Below are 20,421 nucleotides of genomic sequence, written 5' to 3'. Positions count from 1 at the left end.
AGTGATTGACAGCGCCATCTGTATCTACAAACTTGCAACTTTCCTGCGATGTATATAACTATAGATCTACTATCATTCCTGCTTTGAGCCTTGTTTGTACTAAGTTTTGTTAATTTATTTATTAATCCCGTAATTTACTCATAGTCAATGGAGAATACGTTTACTAAATTGACTGAGTAAATTACCTAACGGATTAATAAATAAATTAACAAAACTCAACTGTATTCAAATTAGGATGCAGAAAATAAAACCATATATTATGATAATCAAAATAGTTTATTTCTCACCACAAACAGTTACATGATTAAAACTAATTAAAAATTTTGGATACAATTTTGGTCATACATTAATCTTATGTTTTATCTTGCCAACTTAACTTAGAATGATAAGTTGACATGGGACGAATACTAGCGTCCTATGTCAACTCATCATAGAATATTAATTAAGACTCCGAAAAATTCTCCCACCTTTGAAATTTAGCATTTATGATGAAATTAGGTGCAGATTACAAGAAGTTAGTAGTAAAAAAAGATCACACTGAAACACGTTCTGTTTAAATTATGTACGAATGTATCATTTCGAAAGGAATCTCACAATTTTTCGATTTCAGAGAAACTTCCAAATTTCATTTATGCGTTATTACTTTTACTGAACAATAAGGTCTGCTAATTATTGTTATTAATTGTATTTTAATATCCTGATTACATAGCTTTGTTTATTATTAATGCATTCTTGATAATTCTCTTTTATATAAAATAAGACTGATAGTTCAGTAGAAGTTACAGCGTGAAAGTGAAATTAGAATTTCATTGTCTACAATTTAAAAGAGTTGGATTCATATAAATAACTATACTAAGTAGGTAGTACATTCGTATATAATTATACAGAAAGTATAATTATATACGAATCACTGTGAGGATTTTTCAACAATCAGTAACAAACAACTTAAAAAATAACTAACAACTAATAAAGAAATGGTAATAATATCCCCTAATTTTATCAATGCCAAATTACATAGGCGGGAGGGTTTTGGTAACTTAAGCCCCGTTGATTGGACTATTTAGGCTGGTTTTAGAGTCATGCTGATGGTCCACAGTGACAAGCCAGTACGCTCAGCGCTGGCGACCGATCGATGTCATTCTCAAATATTCAAAGCCATAGCTCTATACATGTATGTCGGAGAGGCCACCGGATGGCGAGTGGTTATCTCGACCATGGAGATGATCTAGTACAAATCCCCCTCATATCAACTGAATTAACTCCAAGTGGACTTTGTCGATGATACGGAAATTGAAGCAACTCATGGGATGCGAACAGATGGTAATGCGTTTGCTTGAAAGGTACCTTAATTATGTTTTTTATTACATATACTGGCCGTTTACACACTAGCGAAGGAAAACAAAGAGTTGTGTTCAAAATTGGTAAGTTCACTTGAGGTTGATACGAGGGAGATCCGTACCATTACAAAATCTACATTACTACTCGCCAACCTGTTCAAGTGTTCATGTGCCATAGCTTTAACTAAAGCGCTTCATAAGCTACCATACATATTGACTTGTCAACGCAGACCGTCAGCACACTGTAAAACCAGCCATAAAATTAGATTTTCTAATACATAACCAGAAAGGAGAATGCTCACGCATCATTGAAAAAAAAACCCAGCTTCGGCAGAAAGGAGTTGTATTTCAAATTAACAATAATGTAGTGTGATAAAATAATAACCGGTTACGATCGTGATCCTTACTGGCAAACATAAAAAAATGCAATTTTGTTGTCTATTTTAAAAGTAGTATGTTCCCCGATTTCTCAAAGACGCCTGGACTGATGAGGAAAATTCGTTTTGTCTGAAAGGGTATACTTTCCAGGTGGTCTCATTATTAAAAAATATCCTTTTTTTTTGGAGGCATTGGGTCATTTCTCAAATACGCCTGGACCGATGTTGAATTTCTTTTTTCTGACCTGTTTATTAAGAAAAGTATACCCCTTCAAAATAAAAAAAAGGAATTAGGAAAGTTCTTTGAATAATAGGGAAACATACTACTACTACGAAATACTTTTTTTATGGACAACTGGATAACAAAATTGGAAATTTTTATATGTTTGCCAGGAATCACGATCATACCCGGTTATTATTTTATTACACAATATTATTATTAATCTATAGTACAATTCGTTTCTGCCAAAGTTGATTTTTTTTTGAGCACCCTCCTTTGACATTATTCTAATAATTGCATTACATTGTTGGTACAATGCATTATTATAATAATGTCAAATTTTCCTCTTAAAACATCTTTTAAAATATTTTTGTGCTTTGCACTGCATTGCATCCTCATCGCTGTCTATATTTTTTTTGCCCGTTAAAATTTTATTTATATTTTTACAATATGTAAATAAAAAAAATCGACTAACTAAATTAATTAAAAAGTCTATTAATTTTTCTTTGTGTTCAGAGCATGTCATAAAATTAAAGTCTAAAAATAAAAGAATTATCGTTTTTATATTTTCCCTTAGAAATTTTTGTTTTAAATTAGTAGATATTATTGTATTTATTATATCTTGCATGTTGGATATTGATTCCAAAAATGCTGGGCTTGGGGTGGAAAGCCAACGACGATTGGCAAATTCTTTTCTTTGTATAAAATCATTTTCAATTTCACTATAGAGATTACCCTTACAAACCTCACAAGACCTAAATATTTTATTTTTCGTCTTTTTTAAAAAATATCCCGATACATACTGTAGAGGCCCCATTATTTGGGGCTGACTTTTTTCCTCTAAAGGTGTAAGGGTAATCTCGTTAACAATGTCTAAAGACATATCACCAGTAGTCGTAGGTTCCTTATTTTTAGTAACGATGAGGGCATGTAGTGCATTGCATTGATCTTCACAATTTGCTCCAGGGGCATGGACACTGGATAGGTTATTGACTAATAACGTTGTTAATGCTGATTGAAATCTTTCAGGTGTTGGATTTGTGTTACGGCACCCATGGCTTCTTATAGCCCCAAAGAAATTTTCGATTGGGTCTTGGTTTAGGTGCCGCATCCATATAGATGTAACATTGTAGTCAATGGCTAACATTTTAACTAATGTTTCTATGCCTTCCAGTGTCCATACCCAATTATTAATGGTAGGTACATTAGCAATTTTGTTTTCATCTGTGATAAATTTCATGGATTTTAAAACTTTTTTTGCTTCTCTCCAAAATTCGTGATGTTTGGAATTGGGTGTTACAGGTCCTAGGAGTGGTTTTGCATACCTATTTTTGACAAAGCTGCCATTCACAGAGTCAAAAAGATTATCAAAAAAAAGTAGTACATCTGCAGTCTCCTTACATTCGTCTGGAAGGATTCCGTTATCTGTAAAACAATAACAATTCAATATTAGAATTTAGATCATTTATGCTTTAAAATGTCTGTGCACCTAATGTACATGTTATGTGTATGCTTTGGGATATGTGTTTGCATAGTGGTGTACCATTAAACCTACATTTTAATTTAAAGAGTAACTGAACCCAGGTAATTGCAATAACCAATATTTTGAAATATAATGGAAATATTTAAATTCCGGCAGATATTTAATCTAATATTGTTGCACTAAGTTTAGTTGGCCATTACAAAAAAAACATCTCTTGATCTTACCTGCAAGGTATCCCATAGTAGAAGAGACAGATCTACTGAACACTTGACTGGCGTATTTCACTTTCATCTTCGTCCTAGTCGGATCAACGTGGCTATCAGTTAACTTAGGCACTAATCGTATTCCTTTATATGCAGGATTTTCTTGATGTAGTTTTATAATGTGATCCCACTTAGCCGTCTTTTCTTTATCTGTTTTATACCTTAAATTTTTCTGTAATAGGTTGTTCCTTATTCCTTTTAATAAATGCGGGGGATCATACAGTGGAACAATTTTTTTATCATTAATTATAATTATTTTTGTTTCTTCTCTGACTTCTTTTCCACTTCTCAGCATATGTACCCTGCTTTCATGTAAAAGAAGATTTAAGGCATGTCTATTATTAGTGCCTTGGTCACACACTGTAGCCACTACGTTGAACCCAGTTTCTTGTAGATTTTGTATGATCGTTTTGATTTGTAAAGCCAGCTCTGGGCCTTTAGTGGCCGCCTGTGCAAATGTATAAGCAACAGGTTGCTTATACTTTCTTATCAGACCCCTGATCATAAAAACCTGTGCATGGTCTGCGAATTCTTGTTTTGTCTCGCGTCCATTGTTCACAAAACCTATCACCAAATCTTTTCTCTCATTATAAGTTAAATTAGGCTTCAGAGACATTTCATCGAACATTAGTATGCAGAGTCTGTCTGCTGGTTTCATTTTATTTGCTCTTTTTTTCAGCTGTTCAAATATATTATTATTGATACCAGGCTTTATATTGGCTTGGTTCAAAAATGTATTTAGTATTTGCTGTGAAGGCAAAACCAACATTCTTCGCAGAAATCGATAGCCTTTGGGGCTTTGCTTCAGCATTGCCAAAGCCAATATTTTTTCTTCAGTAGAAAATCTTCTGCCTTTTTCTTTCTTTTTAGACTCTCTAAACTGCAACATGGTTAAAAGTTTAGCAGCACTTGGCATATTGTTAATAGTAGCTATAAAGTTGCTATTCTTCATAAAATTTTTGGCTGCTTTTAATTGCAGGGATTGTTTCTGTGCTCTGTTCCGACACTTCGATAACTTAATCCTAATGTTTACCAATTTTTGGTATAAGGATCGCTCATTTTTGGTCATTTTCTTATGAGTCACTACTTTTTTAGCAGTGTTTGGACCTGCAAATAAAATTAAGCTTTTAAAAACATGCTACCTTAGCTATTATTATATTAAAGAAATTATTTAAACAGAAGTACTGTCCAGCAGATCAAATGTATAAACACTGCTGTGCCCCATGGCTTCAACCATTAAGAGTTGTAGAGTGAAAGATAAAGGCAGTGGAAATGAACATAGTACTCTATCTTTAGGTTTCTATTTCTTTTTTCTTTAAAATTTAAGTAAGGGCCACTCACCATATTTATCCTCCAATTTGTATTCTTGTATTTCAAGATTCTCAACAACTGTATCAGGTTCAACAGTAGCTGGAAAACGAAAGTTATAATTAAGTAAGTTTATAGTTTTAAAACTATATAATTATGTACTTTTATAATATTTTTGCATAATGTGTTTTTGCTGCTGAACTGTTATATGTATAGTAAAACCTAAAATTTGCAATTAGCTAAATAGTAAGAAAAATTTGGATTATATTTAGATACCAACCTGGTGCTGGTGCTTCATTTTCTTTTAATGGTTTTTGGGAATCTTGAAGTGATAGTGGTCCTGAAACAAACACAATAGGAAAATTGTTATAAATGAATTTTATGTTGCTGCTTGCTGTTGCATGAAATAAATTTGCATTAAATTAAATATATATCTGCTCTTAAAATAATTCTTAGAGCAGTTTGAAAATTAAAAATGCTTTCCTGTAAACATCAACTTTTCTGTCAGTTTGTGTGTAGGGACCGATATATATGACGAAAGAAAGGCCCCAAAGGCTATTTTTAAAAGAGTAACGTCAGCAATTCTGACGTCACCATCATCAGAGCAGGCGCTCATACTCGAAGTAGAACGCCCGTTGGTATTTTTACTGCCTTTTTAATCTACGTCGAAATTATAGAGAGAGCTCCGAACGCTCCAACGGCCGGCGTGTGAATGTGCTCTGTGCCGTTGGGCGCTCGTATTTAAAGCGAACCATGACTCACAAGAATTAGTTTGAGTGTTGCCACTCGAATTTTTACAATGAATTTTCATCAGTTTTAACAAACATTAATTATTTCGTTAATTTAATTGTTTCATTAGTGGTTGATTAATGAATCAACCACTTATTTAAAAAGATCAAAGTAAACTTTAGCTAGTTATAATTATTTAGTAGTTTGAGGGTAGTCGTTTATCGTCGTTGCGCCGATACGGCCATACTGACAGGCGGTGCGCGCTCTGCACCAGCCTCGTTGTAAATGTCTCGTTGTAAAAGCAGGTCACTTATGCGCTGGACCGACCAAGTGAAATCTGCTATAGGAATTTGTGTATCAGACTGCACCAGACAATCTAGTAACAGGAAGACATGGCGGGAGATCGTGCGGAAAGCTGTGTCCGCCTCCACTACCAATGTGGATGTCTCAACGTGACCACGACCACTCTGCCAAGAGTGAATCGACAAAGAAGAAGAGAACGATTATCGGCGTATTTTGTGTCGGTTCTCGGAGAGTCTCGAAGGTTCTCGTAGATTTCTCGGAGGTTCTCGTAGATTTTAAGTCTAACACGGCCATATTGACAATCGTATGTCCTCGTACGCCTTTTCTCGTATTACAACACTACGGTAGTTCATCTCAGGATTTCAAAAACACACTGCCTCGGCCACACTGACCTTTCAGAATACTGAACACTCCACATGACAGAGACAGTCCGTTCGCGTATCATGTGATCAACACCTACTCATTTGTGATATAGACAGATTCTCGAATGTGTTCTCGAAGGTTCTCGTAGATTTCTCGGAGGTTCTCGTAGATTTATGCTTATCACAAAGAGAGGCGCAGCTCAGATAACACACACAATTCCTTCGATGAACTACACTCCCGTTACAATAATCCACGTAACAAACTTTTACTTTACACAACGCACGAAAAACACAAACGCCAGTATGCCGTTACAAAACTACGTAAACGTTTAACATTTAAAGAGAGAGAGCTTGAATTCTATCCAACTTCTGATGACGAAAGAAAGGCCCCAAAGGCTATTTTTAAAAGAGTAACGTCAGCAATTCTGACGTCACCATCATCAGAGCAGGCGCTCATACTCGAAGTAGAACGCCCGTTGGTATTTTTACTGCCTTTTTAATCTACGTCGAAATTATAGAGAGAGCTCCGAACGCTCCAACGGCCGGCGTGTGAATGTGCTCTGTGCCGTTGGGCGCTCGTATTTAAAGCGAACCATGACTCACAAGAATTAGTTTGAGTGTTGCCACTCGAATTTTTACAATGAATTTTCATCAGTTTTAACAAACATTAATTATTTCGTTAATTTAATTGTTTCATTAGTGGTTGATTAATGAATCAACCACTTATTTAAAAAGATCAAAGTAAACTTTAGCTAGTTATAATTATTTAGTAGTTTGAGGGTAGTCGTTTATCGTCGTTGCGCCGATATATATATAACAGGCATTTATCCTTTAAATGCCAATTTATAGAAAAACTTATTCAGATAGTTACTTTAAATCAAAATTGAAGTGTATGGCTAAGAAATACATATTTTTTTGCATGTATTGCTTTTGCTTGGCTAACTAGGTAGCCAGGAACTGATAGCATGGGCTTAAACCAAGTTATTACCAGCTGGGTTAAAAGTTGTAGAGGTTATAGTAAAACAAAACATGCAAAAATAATATATGCACTTACGAATACATAGTATTACTTTGGCTGAGCATTATTTCAGTCACTGTAGCAGTTCTGGTCAAATTACAAGTGTAAAATAGACATGCTAAGTAACATTATCTCCTTAAATCTTCTTGAAGTGTTGACACATCAGTTATAATGTTATAAAACATTGTGTAACATGACAATATTTTGTTACAATTTACATACTTTTGAAGATTTTCTCACAAAACAACTTGAAACTTTCAGACAACAAGTGTAATGAAACATTCTATAAGATTATAGAATGTTTCATTTTCATTACACAACTGCTGTGTTAGCACCTTTATGTGAAGTTTAGGTGTAGGTACTGACCTTTTGAAGTAGAAGGTAAATTTTCAACTTCCCTCAATGGTTTTCTATCAGTGCAGATAAATTTTGATAAAGGTCCTGCAAAAATAATATAGACAATTTTAATAAGTTCAAAATCTCGTTTTGTTTCTACCAAAGTGTAGAAACGAAAGAAACAACCTCTCTGTTGTAAAAAATAATGTTGAATAACACATTGAATTAATTCAAGAACAAACTGAATAATATCTCTAAATCCTAAGGGTAATAAATATTATCTTCCATTCCAAATTCTAATTCAAATTTCCTGAAATGAACAGGTTAATTCTGATGAAACTTTCTAAATTATAGTAATGTTTTACTAGATACAATACATGCAACATTTATTTTCAATTTAATGTTATATTATGACAATAACATAAGGTGCCATAATTATTATGACACATTAAAAGCCTATAGCTACTAAAATATATACTTAGCTACTATAGATTTAATAGACAATTATATAGCTACATAGTTTACCAACCTGGCATATGTAATGTTGGAACAGCTATGTTAGAAATTTTGTTGTAACGGCAACAATATTTCTCTTCGAAATGAGCATGACAAACTCGACGAAGTTTATAAATATTTTCATTGCTCAGACTCAAAATTTCTCCTCCAATAGCATGAACCCATGTTCGGAAACGAGCAATGTCCTTATCAGGGTTTGGAAACCAATGAAGAACTCTGTAAGAGCCTGCAAAAAAGGAGTTTAAGCATTACATTTATAGAAAAAAAACTTGTGACAGACCTATGATATAGAATTACTTCAATTATTATTTTTAAGAGCATCTTCTCCATTATATTTATCTTTAAGACAGTTTAAATGCATAGAGACTATTTGTGTACTTTTCATTATATTATGTTGCAGGCATATTTCTATGTACATACCCCACTTTCTTAATAAACCCCCTTTCTTAATAAAAAATAATGACGTCCAGAGAAGTTTCAAGCTCATGTAATGCAAAAATAATAATACATGAGCTTGAAACAAATATTTATAAGAGCCCTTGGTCAGTGGGTTGTTATGCTCGTCAGGGCCACACCTCATGTTCACATTGTGGAATGCAATAAATGTATTGAGTATTGAAATAAGCCTGTCTGTACGCGCATTACTTTCAAAAGGCCATGTTTTACTTTCAAATTGCACCAGTGCAAAGACAGGGCGTATGAACTGGTTTGGTATCAGGTTTGAAACAGTCTGGTTACGTACCTTCGACTTCCACACACTGAGGAACACAACAACGTTTACTAGACATGGTAATGTCACTTAGAAGCACTATAGTCTCAGAGTCTCTATCTCGAAAAATACTAGAACAAACACTCGACGCTAATCGTGAGGAGCAAGGGCTCAACTCAACGAATTCACGGAGAAGCACTAGTTTGATGAAAACACTCGACGTAAACCCAAGGAGCAGTGGCTCAACTTGAAGAATTACGGAGATTCGGAGAAGCACTAGGTTATAAATTGATGAATTTATCAACAAAAACAACCGGCACTAACGACAGACAGACCGCCATTGATTGTTGACAGCTTGTTTCATTACTGCAAGTAAAAAGTACAAAATAACTACTACGACGCGAATTTTGTTAATTATTTAGATCAAGTTTTTACTGTTTTAAATTAAATTAAAATTATGGCAGTTTTTATAATTTATTTGTTTAAACTATATCTCAAAATATATACAATGATGATAACATAAAACTACTAAAATTTTTTTTTTTTTTGAATGGTAACATTTAGCATCCACCATACGGATTATAATGATTCAAGAATAAAATGGTCACTTCGTCACTACAGCTGTAATGAACTAAAACCGTACTTTCAACTTAGTCGGCTAACAGCAACAAGCGCCATCTGTATCTACAAACCGGAAATACATGGTTTTATAATACAACAAAATTAAAAAGGCATTCACTGTAGGACTTGTCACTAGATGACGGTGCTCTTTCAATTTGGTATCATTACTTTCGCCCAGTTGCACGGTAAAATGTTCTAATGGGGTGTTTACACGGGTCGATTTTAGCCGTGCGGCAAGTCACCAGTCGCATCGCCTGTCCTAGCCGAATCGCTACCCGATTTGCACGAGTCGATGAAAATCGCGGGTGACTAGTTCATTTGGCATCAAAATGTCGATCAGCACGGTTGATGTCTATGTAAGTCGATCGCCTGCGAATGAGCATTTTCACGGTCGATTTTAGTCACCAGCCGCATGCGGCCGGTCGCCGCGCGGCAAAAGTCGGATGCTAGTCTACTTTGGGGCTTGCGATTTTAGTCACTTGCGGCCTAGCCGAATTGCCATTTAGACGGTCGATTTTCGCCGTGCGGCGGAAATCGTGCGGCTTTAGTCACCCGTGTAAACACCGCATAAGATTGCACAGCCTGTGGCATTCTTTAAGGTAATTCCACCGTGAGCTCGACGCTCACTTCGCACTCAAACCCGGTTCAAAGTGTCAAATTATAAGTATCTATTTTACGAGTGAAAATAGAAGAAATCATAGTTAGATAGTGTTTATATAAAGTTTTTAAAGTGAATAAGTGCCTACCTAATTAAGCGATAACGATGGCAAGAATGTTTTTGTATAAATCTATATTAGAAGAAGCTCACGCTTTGGATAAACTAGAAAAGCGTCGACAATCTACCAAAATTCGAAGTTTATCTTTATTAACCCGAGATGACGACTATGTGAGCGTGTATAGATTGTCAAAGGAGTTAATTGACCAACTGGAGTATGAGTTACTGCCTCTGATAAAGCCCACAAAACGTCTAGGAAAAGGACTTTCAATTCGTGTAAAAGTAAGTTTATTTTACTAAGTACCTATAAAGTTAATTTTGTAAGTATTTACACAGTTTATAGCGGAAAGATTTGTAACCAAGCATACCATACCTAATTTAAGAAAAACACTTCATATTAAGGAGTATTTTATTCCCTTTGTGGATTCCCCGCTAGCTGTACTCATATATATGTTTTCATGTTAGTCTAAGGTACCTATAGTTATAATATTGGTATTCTATTCAGCATGAAAATAACCAAATTGGTCCCTTTGTTGTTTTGACTAGATCCAGGTAAAGTAGGTATTTATTTTTTTATTGATTTATTGTTTCAGATATTATGCACCTTGTCATTCTTGGCTAATGGCAGTTATCAGAAAATTATTAAAGAAAACATAAGAACCTATTTATCGCAACCATCAGCATCTCGTTGCATAAATGAAGTAGTGGAAGCTCTGAATAATCCGGCCATAGTAAGAAAATATATAAGGTTTCCTCAAAATATACAAGAAAGACAAATGTTAAAAGAAAGGTTAGTAGGTATAATATATTATAATTAAAGTGACCCTTTGATTTTTTTACATTTTTACAAATTACAGGTTCTACAAAAAGTTTGGCTTTCCAGCAGCTCTTGGGTGTATTGATGGCACTCTGGTGGCAATGAAAAAACCAGCAGAGAATGAAGAACGTTTCTACTGCCGCAAAGGCTACCATGCAAGAAATGTGCAATTGGTAAAATGGATTTCAATGTTGTAATCAATTATCATTAGGTATTCAATTATCTTTATTATATTTTTTTTTTCAGATTACAGATGCAGATTTAAATATTTTAAATGTGGATCCAACTTATGGTGGAGCTACTCATGATAGCTTCATTTTTAATTATGGTGTTATAAAAGAACACTTAGAGGCATTAACAAATGCTGGTGAAGAAGTTGTTTTGCTCGGTAAGTTAATCCCTCCCTGCCCCTACTTCAGAATATAAGCCTAATTACTAGGTATAAAAACTACATAGTTATGTTTTTTTTCAGGTGATTCAGGATATGCTCAGCGCGCCTTCGTTATGACACCAATTAGTGGCGCTGAAGATAATTCCCCAGAAGCTTATTATAATGAGCGTCATTTAACTGCTCGTAATTCAGTAGAGAGAACAATAGGCCTCCTAAAAGGACGATTTAGGTGCTTATTAGTGCACAGAGTGCTCAACTATCATCCAGACGTAGTTGCAAAAATAGTTATCGCATGTTGTGTTTTGCACAACATGTGCAATCGCGCAGGAATGCCGGCATTCACAATTTCGGAAGAAGAGCGACTAGAAGAGCTTCAAACAATTGCTGAAGTTCAAAGGAGGCAAACTAGGGATTTGCCATCTAACACCGATTTAGCTCTAGGGCAATTACATAGGCGAAACATAGTGAATAGGCTTTGGCGTTCACGTCATAATTAATTTGATCCTGGCAGCTCAGCAGCAGCACTTATTTGTAATCTTTAACTTCTTCTATCCACGTGTTAGGATATGATTCATCTATTTTATTCCTGATAGTTTTTTTATTTTATTGTGTTCGTTTTGCCTTAGCTAAGCTTTTACTCTCTTTGTTCAGATTTGTTAGTTTGTAAGACAATATAGAAGTAACCCAGCTTTATAGCTTTCTTTTTATACAGATTTTTCCATACTCCTTGTTTGTGAATGTGAGAACATAGTAGGTCGTGTGTTTATATATATTTCTTCTTTTGTAGTGCTAATTTTCGTAAGGACTTTCCCCTTATTACCAGACCTACGTTTTTCTCACATATCTAAGTACCTATTCAAAATTTGTAACAATCAGTTTGTAAAACTATACCATATTTTAAAAGAGTAACCATGGAGTTTCTTGCCGGTTCTTCTCCATGGAATCGACCAACCCGAACCGAGCACCTAAGTGAAATAAAAATATTCGATTTTGATTTTGGTGTTGTTTATTGTATGTATTCTGTGGTGTGTGAGGCGGGTCTTTCAATAAAACTGCGCTAGTATTCGTTAAAAGTGTTTAATTTAAATATTAAAAAAACTTACAGAACTTAAAGTAAGATTTTTAGTTTTTAAAAAACTAAAAATCTTACTTTAAAAACTAAAAATCATACTTTAAAAACTAAAAATCTTACTTTAAAAACTAAAAATCTTACTTTAAAAACTAAAAATCTTACTTTAAAAACTAAAACACGACTCATACTGCTACACCCTATCTCTATTTTTGGCCTCTGCCAATGCTTGCAGCCCTTTCCCGACTGCAGCCACAGCTTCAGCTAAAATTTTATCCCTCTCTGCACTCCTCTCCAGAAAGGACTGTAAGATCTGTGAATTTAATCTTTGTAACTCCAGCTGCTGTTCTTCCAACCTCAGGAATCTCTCGGTGGTGGTGGAGAATTCCGTTCGCCGTTGTGATGGTGGAGGAGCAGCAACTGAAGACGTGTGACGTGATGCTGAAAAGAGAACACCTATTAGTACACGCGTTAATAAAAACTCATAAATAAATAGCAGCTTTTCGTTGTCATTTGTTTCAAAAGTGAAGTTTTGATAGTTTGTACTTACACACAGAACCACCTCGACTACCACGAACTGTCCTAGGGCGGCGAGAAGGTGAAGCAACTGAAGCTGCGTGACGAGAAGCTAAAAAGATAAATATTTACATAACTTACATGAAGGTTCTTTAAGTCGTCACTTCTATGATTTACTTTATTCAGCTTGCTTGATATTATATCGATTAATGACCATCATAGACAACTACCAATAGTAAAAAAACCTTATTACTTAATTTTCTAAACATGAAATCTTTTGTGAGCAGAATGACCATTATTTATTTTACCTAAGCCAAAACTTATTTTTGTCGCTTAATCTAAGTAATTTATAAATTAAGTAGAAAATAAAAAAGAAAATTTTAGTATGGAAAATGCATACTTCTTTAAAATTCTCCATCTAATGGTAATGAAAGTTGTTTATAATTTATTGTTCACTTACATGATGAAGCAGCAGTTCTTTGAATCACTGGGGAGGCTACTTGGGTGGAACCACGGCGTGAAGGTGAAGGTGTGGGTGTGTGGGACAGTGTTACCGTTGGAGGGGACAGGCTCGGATGATATATGGGTATAACCGCGAAAAATTGTACCATAACATTCATGACATCATAACAAACGTTACATACATGACTGAATGTTACTAACATGACCATTATAAAGCTTAGTACATATAACAGTCATCTTTTCTTCCTAGCATTAAAAAATTAACGTCGACACGGTGTCTCACACTCACACGACAGGAAAAAATGGAGATATAGGTAAAACCAATTCTAGTCATAAAATAATGAATTAAAACAAAAAAATGCATATAAATCAAAATTGTATTGAAAAAAAAAATTGGTTGTCTGTAAAGTCGGTTTACTGACGATAGTTGAACGTGACAACGTCCGATTGTGCTTCTTTGTCGCTCGTTCCGCGCTCTCGCTTGCACTTCAAGCCTTACATGTAACGCCTCAGAGCGAGGTAACGCCGCATGAGTCATGTTTTTTCGTGCGTGCAACCGGCTCTATCGAATTATAAGACGTTGTCACGTCAAAAAATTGAATATTTTTCCGCTTTTTATTCCTTTCTGCATTTTTGTTTGTAGTTCTTTATATTCCTCGGGATTTTGAACTTGTAACTTCTCTCGATATTTTTTTTGCCTTTCAGCATTCGGCCATCTGTAATTTGATTTTCTCATTTGAAAAAATAATTAATAAAAAAAATTAAAAAACCCGACTGACACTGCAAATTCATAACACACAGTGGGAAGCTACACGGCTACAAAATATTACTGGCTTCTACCCATTCTATACATCTTATATATAGCCTCCCTTAGATTACAAAATAAAAGACAGATGGAGCGTTGCCGAACTAAACCGAATAATTTATCGTCATTTCCATAAAGCTATGTGTGCTGTCATTTCGCCGCTGCACTGTACTTACACGGTGCTTATGTGTGGGTGTTATGTTACCAGATATTGAAAATTTTCCCAAAATTTACCCCAACTATGGTAAAAAGAGGGTTATGTTTTTCGAGTGTATATATGTACCTATAATATTTCTTTGGCACGCCCTGCAGTATAAATCGCTGAACCGATTTTGGTTTAGTTAGTAATGTAGGCTACCTACATAAATAATTAGCTGTCAGGTTTTAATTTTAATTTTAATATTAATTCTTGTTTATGATAATTTTTTATAATATTGTAAAAAATATTTGTTACATAAATGATAAAGTACCTACCTACTAAAGTTATATGTAGGTATATAAACAAAATAATTGTATTCAATTTTTAATTAAATTAATTACATAAAAAAAATGTTTCAATATTACGGGACATTTTATTTTGAGAAAAAAAGAAGGAAGAAACCATTTATTCCAATACCCACAAACACACAATAATAGCATTGTAAATTATGAATACTAGGTAATTAATAGAAAACATAAATTTATGTATGGTTGCTTGCGCTAAAAAGGAAGCCACTAAGGATACCTGAGGCATAATACCTTAAGACTGATTTTCAGTGACCCTTACGACATCCACATTGTCAGCTGCTTTACTGGATAATAAAAAAATAAAGTAATAAATAAATATAATTCGTGAATAATAATAATTTTGTCATATCCATCACGGACTTCAAATGAATAAATTGAATCGCGGCCGAAAACGACTCTGACGTTTTTCAGCTATATAAAAGTAACAAAAAAAAGTATTATGCTTATTAAAATTATCTAATAATTATCATGAACCTTTATTGCACTATAGTCTATACAAATAATCACATTCACGATCGAAAAATCCAACAACAACTACCCGAAGATCTTTTAACCGTTTTACCCATAAAAATGGCAAATTCATTTTCAAAATAATGGCAGCATACGTTGAAGTTTTGTATTCCTTCGTTTATGTAAAATTACTATTTGTATACAAAATGAAATAAGCCAAATAATCTACAGAAAACCTGTAAAACGATGTTTTATCTTTTTGTTTGTTTTCGGGAACAAATTTTACATCGTTTTAATATCACAAGACAGCATTTTTTTACTATAATAACAAACCCCTTTTGACGTATTGCATGACACTAGAATCGCTATGGCACTGGTGGAGGGTCGTATTCGTTTTTGATTTCGTATTTTCTTTGACAAGGGCGATGGATGATTGTCATGCTCCATCTGCCTTTTATTTTGTAATCTAAGTAGCCTCCTATATTTTAGACATAAAGATCTTTTAGACCAATCCAATGATATCTTGCACATAGACTACAAGCCCACATATGAAAAAAATATGGGTCAAATGAACCACCACGGGACATATCTAGTACGAAAGAAGAGCAAAAAATAATAAGATTCATCACTATGCCGTCACTTGTAAGCTGTCCAACTGAGTGCAGATGAGAATTGAAAAGTACAGGTAGACTCGGTAAATTTTGGTCATATATTTTTGTACGGCATTCTTAACCATCGATAGATCCATTAAAAATAATAAGAAACCGCTCAGTGCCGTACAAAAATGTTGGTCCACCAAGTCGGAATTTTAATTTAATTTCCGAGAGTTACCGGGGGTAAATTTGGTCATTTGACCATGTACGGCATCTGTGTCATACTATTGCTATACTGCTTTTAATCCATTATTCCGCAACGCCGTACAAAAATCATGGGGACAAGGGGAAGAAATCGAGAGTTGTAATCCCCTCTCTTTCCCCACTCCAGGGGGTCATTTGACACAACACGAAATAAATTTATTTTTAAAGTATTTTATGCATAGATAATATTTTTTCATGTGCCGTACATTTTCGTTGGTTCAAAGGGGAAAAATCTGAAAAAGAAAAAATCCATATAACGAAATGTTTGCTTTATATTTTGATAATAAAATATAAATATACATTAATATTAAGAAGCTCGAGGTGGTTAATTATCACCTTGGAAAGTCGGAGTCAAGTGGAATGGACTCCGTTAAATTGATGAACTAATAAAAAAGCTATGAACGAAAAGATGTGAATTATATGCAATCAGCCCATGAATACAGGTAAAGTCACAAGCAAATGCTAGTATTATATACATATTCAAAATGTACAAGTAAAGCGCTTTCAAATGATACCAAACACGGCATATTTATCTTAACTTTATTTTTTTACTCTGTATGTTTTGTCCGCTAGAGGGCGCCACATTAGATTCTGTGAAACTCCATATAGCCTTTAGCTAGCTGGTCGCTGGTTATCCAGTGAACAATTCAGATGCTTCTAATGATATGTTATTTGTCGAATTCTGATAAGTAGTTTAGAAGTTACGAGGGAATAGATGAACATACATACATGACCTGTCAAAACCATAACCCTCCTTTTGCTTTGCCGTAGTTGGGTAAAAATATGTTAATGCCGTACTGTATCAAATGGCCATAAAGCACCCTTAAAATTGTAGCTTTCGTCGCTTTCATCAGCCTAAAAGATTTGGTCTGCACAAAAATGTACGGCATCGTTTTTTCCTAATTTATCTATGTTAATACTATTTAAAACAACGAATAAAGTGTAGAAAACTATTATATTTCATTAATCTACGATGTTTAAACTTTAACAAAATTTCTGGTTTTGCATTTGTCTATAACTTTTTTTAGAACGGTTTCTTTTGAACGGCAATACTATACAACAATTGAATTTTACAATTTCATGTTAAAAAAAAAGTTCCCGTACAGGGTCAAATGACCTTACAGCTCTTTATATCAAGAATTCGATGAAATTAAGATGATTGGTATACATTTAAAAGAACAATTATTTTTTGACGGCATTGCTTTTAATAGTACTTTTGAGTGCTAGATAATGTTTTGGAACCGAAGCCGTACTTAGTCAAATGACCCCCTGGCGTGGGGAAAGAGAGGGGATTTCAACTCTCGATTTTTTCCCCTTGTCCCCATGATTTTTGTACGGCGTTGCGGAATAATGGATTAAAAGCAGTATAGCAATAGTATGACACAGATGCCGTACATGGTCAAATGACCAAATTTACCCCCGGTAACTCTCGGAAATTAAATTAAAATTCCGACTTGGTGGACCAACATTTTTGTACGGCACTGAGCGGTTTCTTATTATTTTTGATGGATCTATCGATGGTTAAGAATGCCGTACAAAAATATATGACCAAAATTTACCGAGTCTACCTGTACTTTTCAATTCTCATCTGCACTCAGTTGGACAGCTTACAAGTGACGGCATAGTGATGAATCTTATTATTTTTTGCTCTTCTTTCGTTCTAGATATGACCCCTGGTGGTTCATTTGACCCATATTTTTTTCATATGCGGGCTTGTAGTCTAACATCAAAATCCGTTCAGCCGTTTAGATTTGAAAATATTATCGTCCTTTTTTAGCGCAATTTTTTAATAGACCTATGTGTTCTAAGCCTAACAATATGTCATGACTGTAACGAGCTGTAACGTAACACATTTCGTTACACATCGTTACAATCATGACAATAAATGCGGGCGACATAACCTTAAATTAAAATTACTACTCGATTGTGAATGCTAAGAACCACGAAGTAGTCTGATTCTTTAGTTTTATAGTAAACCTACGTAAACATTTTTAATAATAAGACAGAATATATATACTTACCTCGCAATCGAACACTTTAAATACACTTTTTTCGAGCGACAAATCTCATTTCAACACAAAACACCATTTCACTCAAAGAAAAAACGGCTGCCTTTGTTTTTTAAATGTTGCCAGCATGCCAATAGTGTTGCCACTCAAGAATATTATGGTGGCAGTACACATTGGGCCAACGTGTTGGGCCAACGGGTTGGGCCAACGTGTAGAGAGCCACTTGGCGGTATGTTGGCTTCATTAGCATAATTGGCGCCAATATTGGCAGGCCAACCGAATGTTGTCGGTTTTTTGTGCACACATCAAAGGATCTTGGCGCGCTCCACAAACAGCGTTCACACGTTGGTGTCTTGTTCAGTTTGTACTTTGTTGTTACTCGTCAGCGGAGACAGTACCTATCGTTGCGCATCAATGAAATTTACGTTTAACCATGTTCCGAATTCCGATAGCGATGGCGGCGCCGAGGTTTTACAATTCGTAGAATTGTATCGACATGAAGGAATAATTTGGAATCCACGGCATGAACTACACAAAAATAAAACCATATGACTCAAAAAATTAGATGTTCTATTTTCTATTTATTATATTATTCTAGATGTTTTTCTTATCTCACTTTCATACAATGCGATAAAAAAATGAATATATTTATAAAATGAGTAAAATAGTATTAAAAAGTTACTTGTTCTTAAAAATTAAATAACAATATACAATGAGCATGATTTTGATCAAATTGTGCTTTATTACCTACATAAATAATATTATCATTTAATATAATAATATCTAAAATCTAATCTTTAAAGTTTCGTTTTATAGGTACTTAGTTAAAATTAAATTAAATGTACCTAAAATGTACACATTTTAAACATTTGAAAAAATCTAAACATAATAATGTTTTATTTATACAGATATAAAAAAAGGACAATAGAGATTGGAAAATGGTATCATCGCAGACGGCAGAGTACACTCATTGTTATTGATGCACATGTACGTAATAATTAAACGCACTGTATATAAATAAATTGCCGCGGCTGCAAGAACTTCTACGGACTACGTCCATCTTTGAAGCGCCAATGCAGAATGATCAGTACGCCAATGTGTGAACAGGAATCTTGATATCCTTCATTTTTTCCCAACACGTTGGCCCAACGCCTTGGCCCCATGTGTACTGCCGCTATTAGAGAAGGATTCTGATAATTCTTATAGTATGGTAGTTAGAGACGTTACATACGTGACGTTACACACGTATAAAAAAAGTGGACAGTTTTTTAAATAATAATAAAAAATCGATTAAGGCCTTGTGCATTAAAAGATTTTTATGTACATGTTGATTAAGTATCGAATAACTTAAATTTTTCATAAAAATGCGAGGCAGTCATACCATTTCGTAGGGGTTATCAGTTTTTGTCACAAGGATGTAAGGTGGACAAATGTTTTTTGTATGGAAATAAAAGTGGAGCCAGTAAAAAAAATATAAAATAAAATATTTCTACAAGAGATAGATTGAGTTTTATGAAATAATCTAAAAGAACACAAGCATACCTTTTATTACATATCTAACAAAACACTTATTGTCAAAAAACGTTGATGCCATATGAGAAATAAAATGGGAACATTGAAAAAATAATGCATGTACAATTTTTCGCGGTTATACCCATATATGAGGATTTGGAGGAGGAGTGTGCTCTAACTGGTTATTCTGAAACAACAGAAACAATCTTAAAAAGGAAACCCACTTCCTAATATTATAATTAAAAATATTGACAATTCCAAGGAATGCACATGAAATTTCAGAAAGAGATTTGAAAAAATCTTACGTATAATAATTAGGTTTAAGTAGTTAAATAAAAAAGTAAACAAAAAAAAACATGTGACATGGTTACCCAACTAAAGCCAGAGTGTAGCGGATCTGTTCTCAAGGTATGATTTGAATCATCACAGTCACAGGATACACTTAATATAATAATATTAATATTCCACAACTATCACACAACGCCATCTAGTCCCAAGCTAAGCAGAGCTTGTGTTATGGGTACTAGACAACTGATAAACATACTTATATATTTCTAAATACATACATATTATAGATAAATTACACCCAGACACAGAACAAATGATCGTGCTCATCACACAAACATTTGTTCTGGGTGGGAATCGAACCCACGACCTCCGGCATAGCAGTCAGTCAGTCAGTCAGTTAATTAATTCCATAAAATTATGAATTAAATTTAAATATCTTAC

General features: G+C 34.2%; 2 protein-coding genes across 2 annotated transcripts; both read right to left on the bottom strand.

Moving 5' to 3' along the window:
- Window positions 1-257: 257 nt before the first annotated feature.
- LOC149897601 (uncharacterized) lies at window positions 258-9,762 on the bottom strand. Its single transcript, XM_090116176.1, has 7 exons — window positions 8,995-9,762; window positions 8,266-8,478; window positions 7,767-7,841; window positions 5,269-5,328; window positions 5,022-5,090; window positions 4,379-4,787; window positions 258-1,514 (listed from the first exon to the last, which is right to left on the bottom strand). Exons 1-7 carry the CDS (start codon window positions 9,038-9,040, stop codon window positions 1,379-1,381), a joined length of 1,008 nt encoding a protein of 335 aa, XP_089972302.1. The 5' UTR covers window positions 9,041-9,762; the 3' UTR covers window positions 258-1,378.
- A 2,867-nt stretch (window positions 9,763-12,629) lies between these two features.
- Window positions 12,630-13,710, bottom strand: LOC149897600 (uncharacterized). The gene is made up of 3 exons (XM_090116526.1): window positions 13,551-13,710; window positions 13,125-13,202; window positions 12,630-13,015 (listed from the first exon to the last, which is right to left on the bottom strand). The coding sequence occupies exons 1-3, from the start codon at window positions 13,708-13,710 to the stop codon at window positions 12,768-12,770; spliced, it is 486 nt and encodes a 161-aa protein (XP_089972652.1). The 3' UTR covers window positions 12,630-12,767.
- Window positions 13,711-20,421: the final 6,711 nt, after the last annotated feature.

Source organism: Colias eurytheme, chromosome 25, assembly GCF_061535395.1.
Source record: "Colias eurytheme isolate Ceu_HAF_F1 chromosome 25, ilColEury1 Martin Lab GWU primary, whole genome shotgun sequence".
Taxonomy (NCBI): domain Eukaryota; kingdom Metazoa; phylum Arthropoda; class Insecta; order Lepidoptera; family Pieridae; genus Colias; species Colias eurytheme.
Note: the sequence above shows the minus strand (reverse complement) of the source record. Positions and strands in the feature narration are given on the sequence as shown.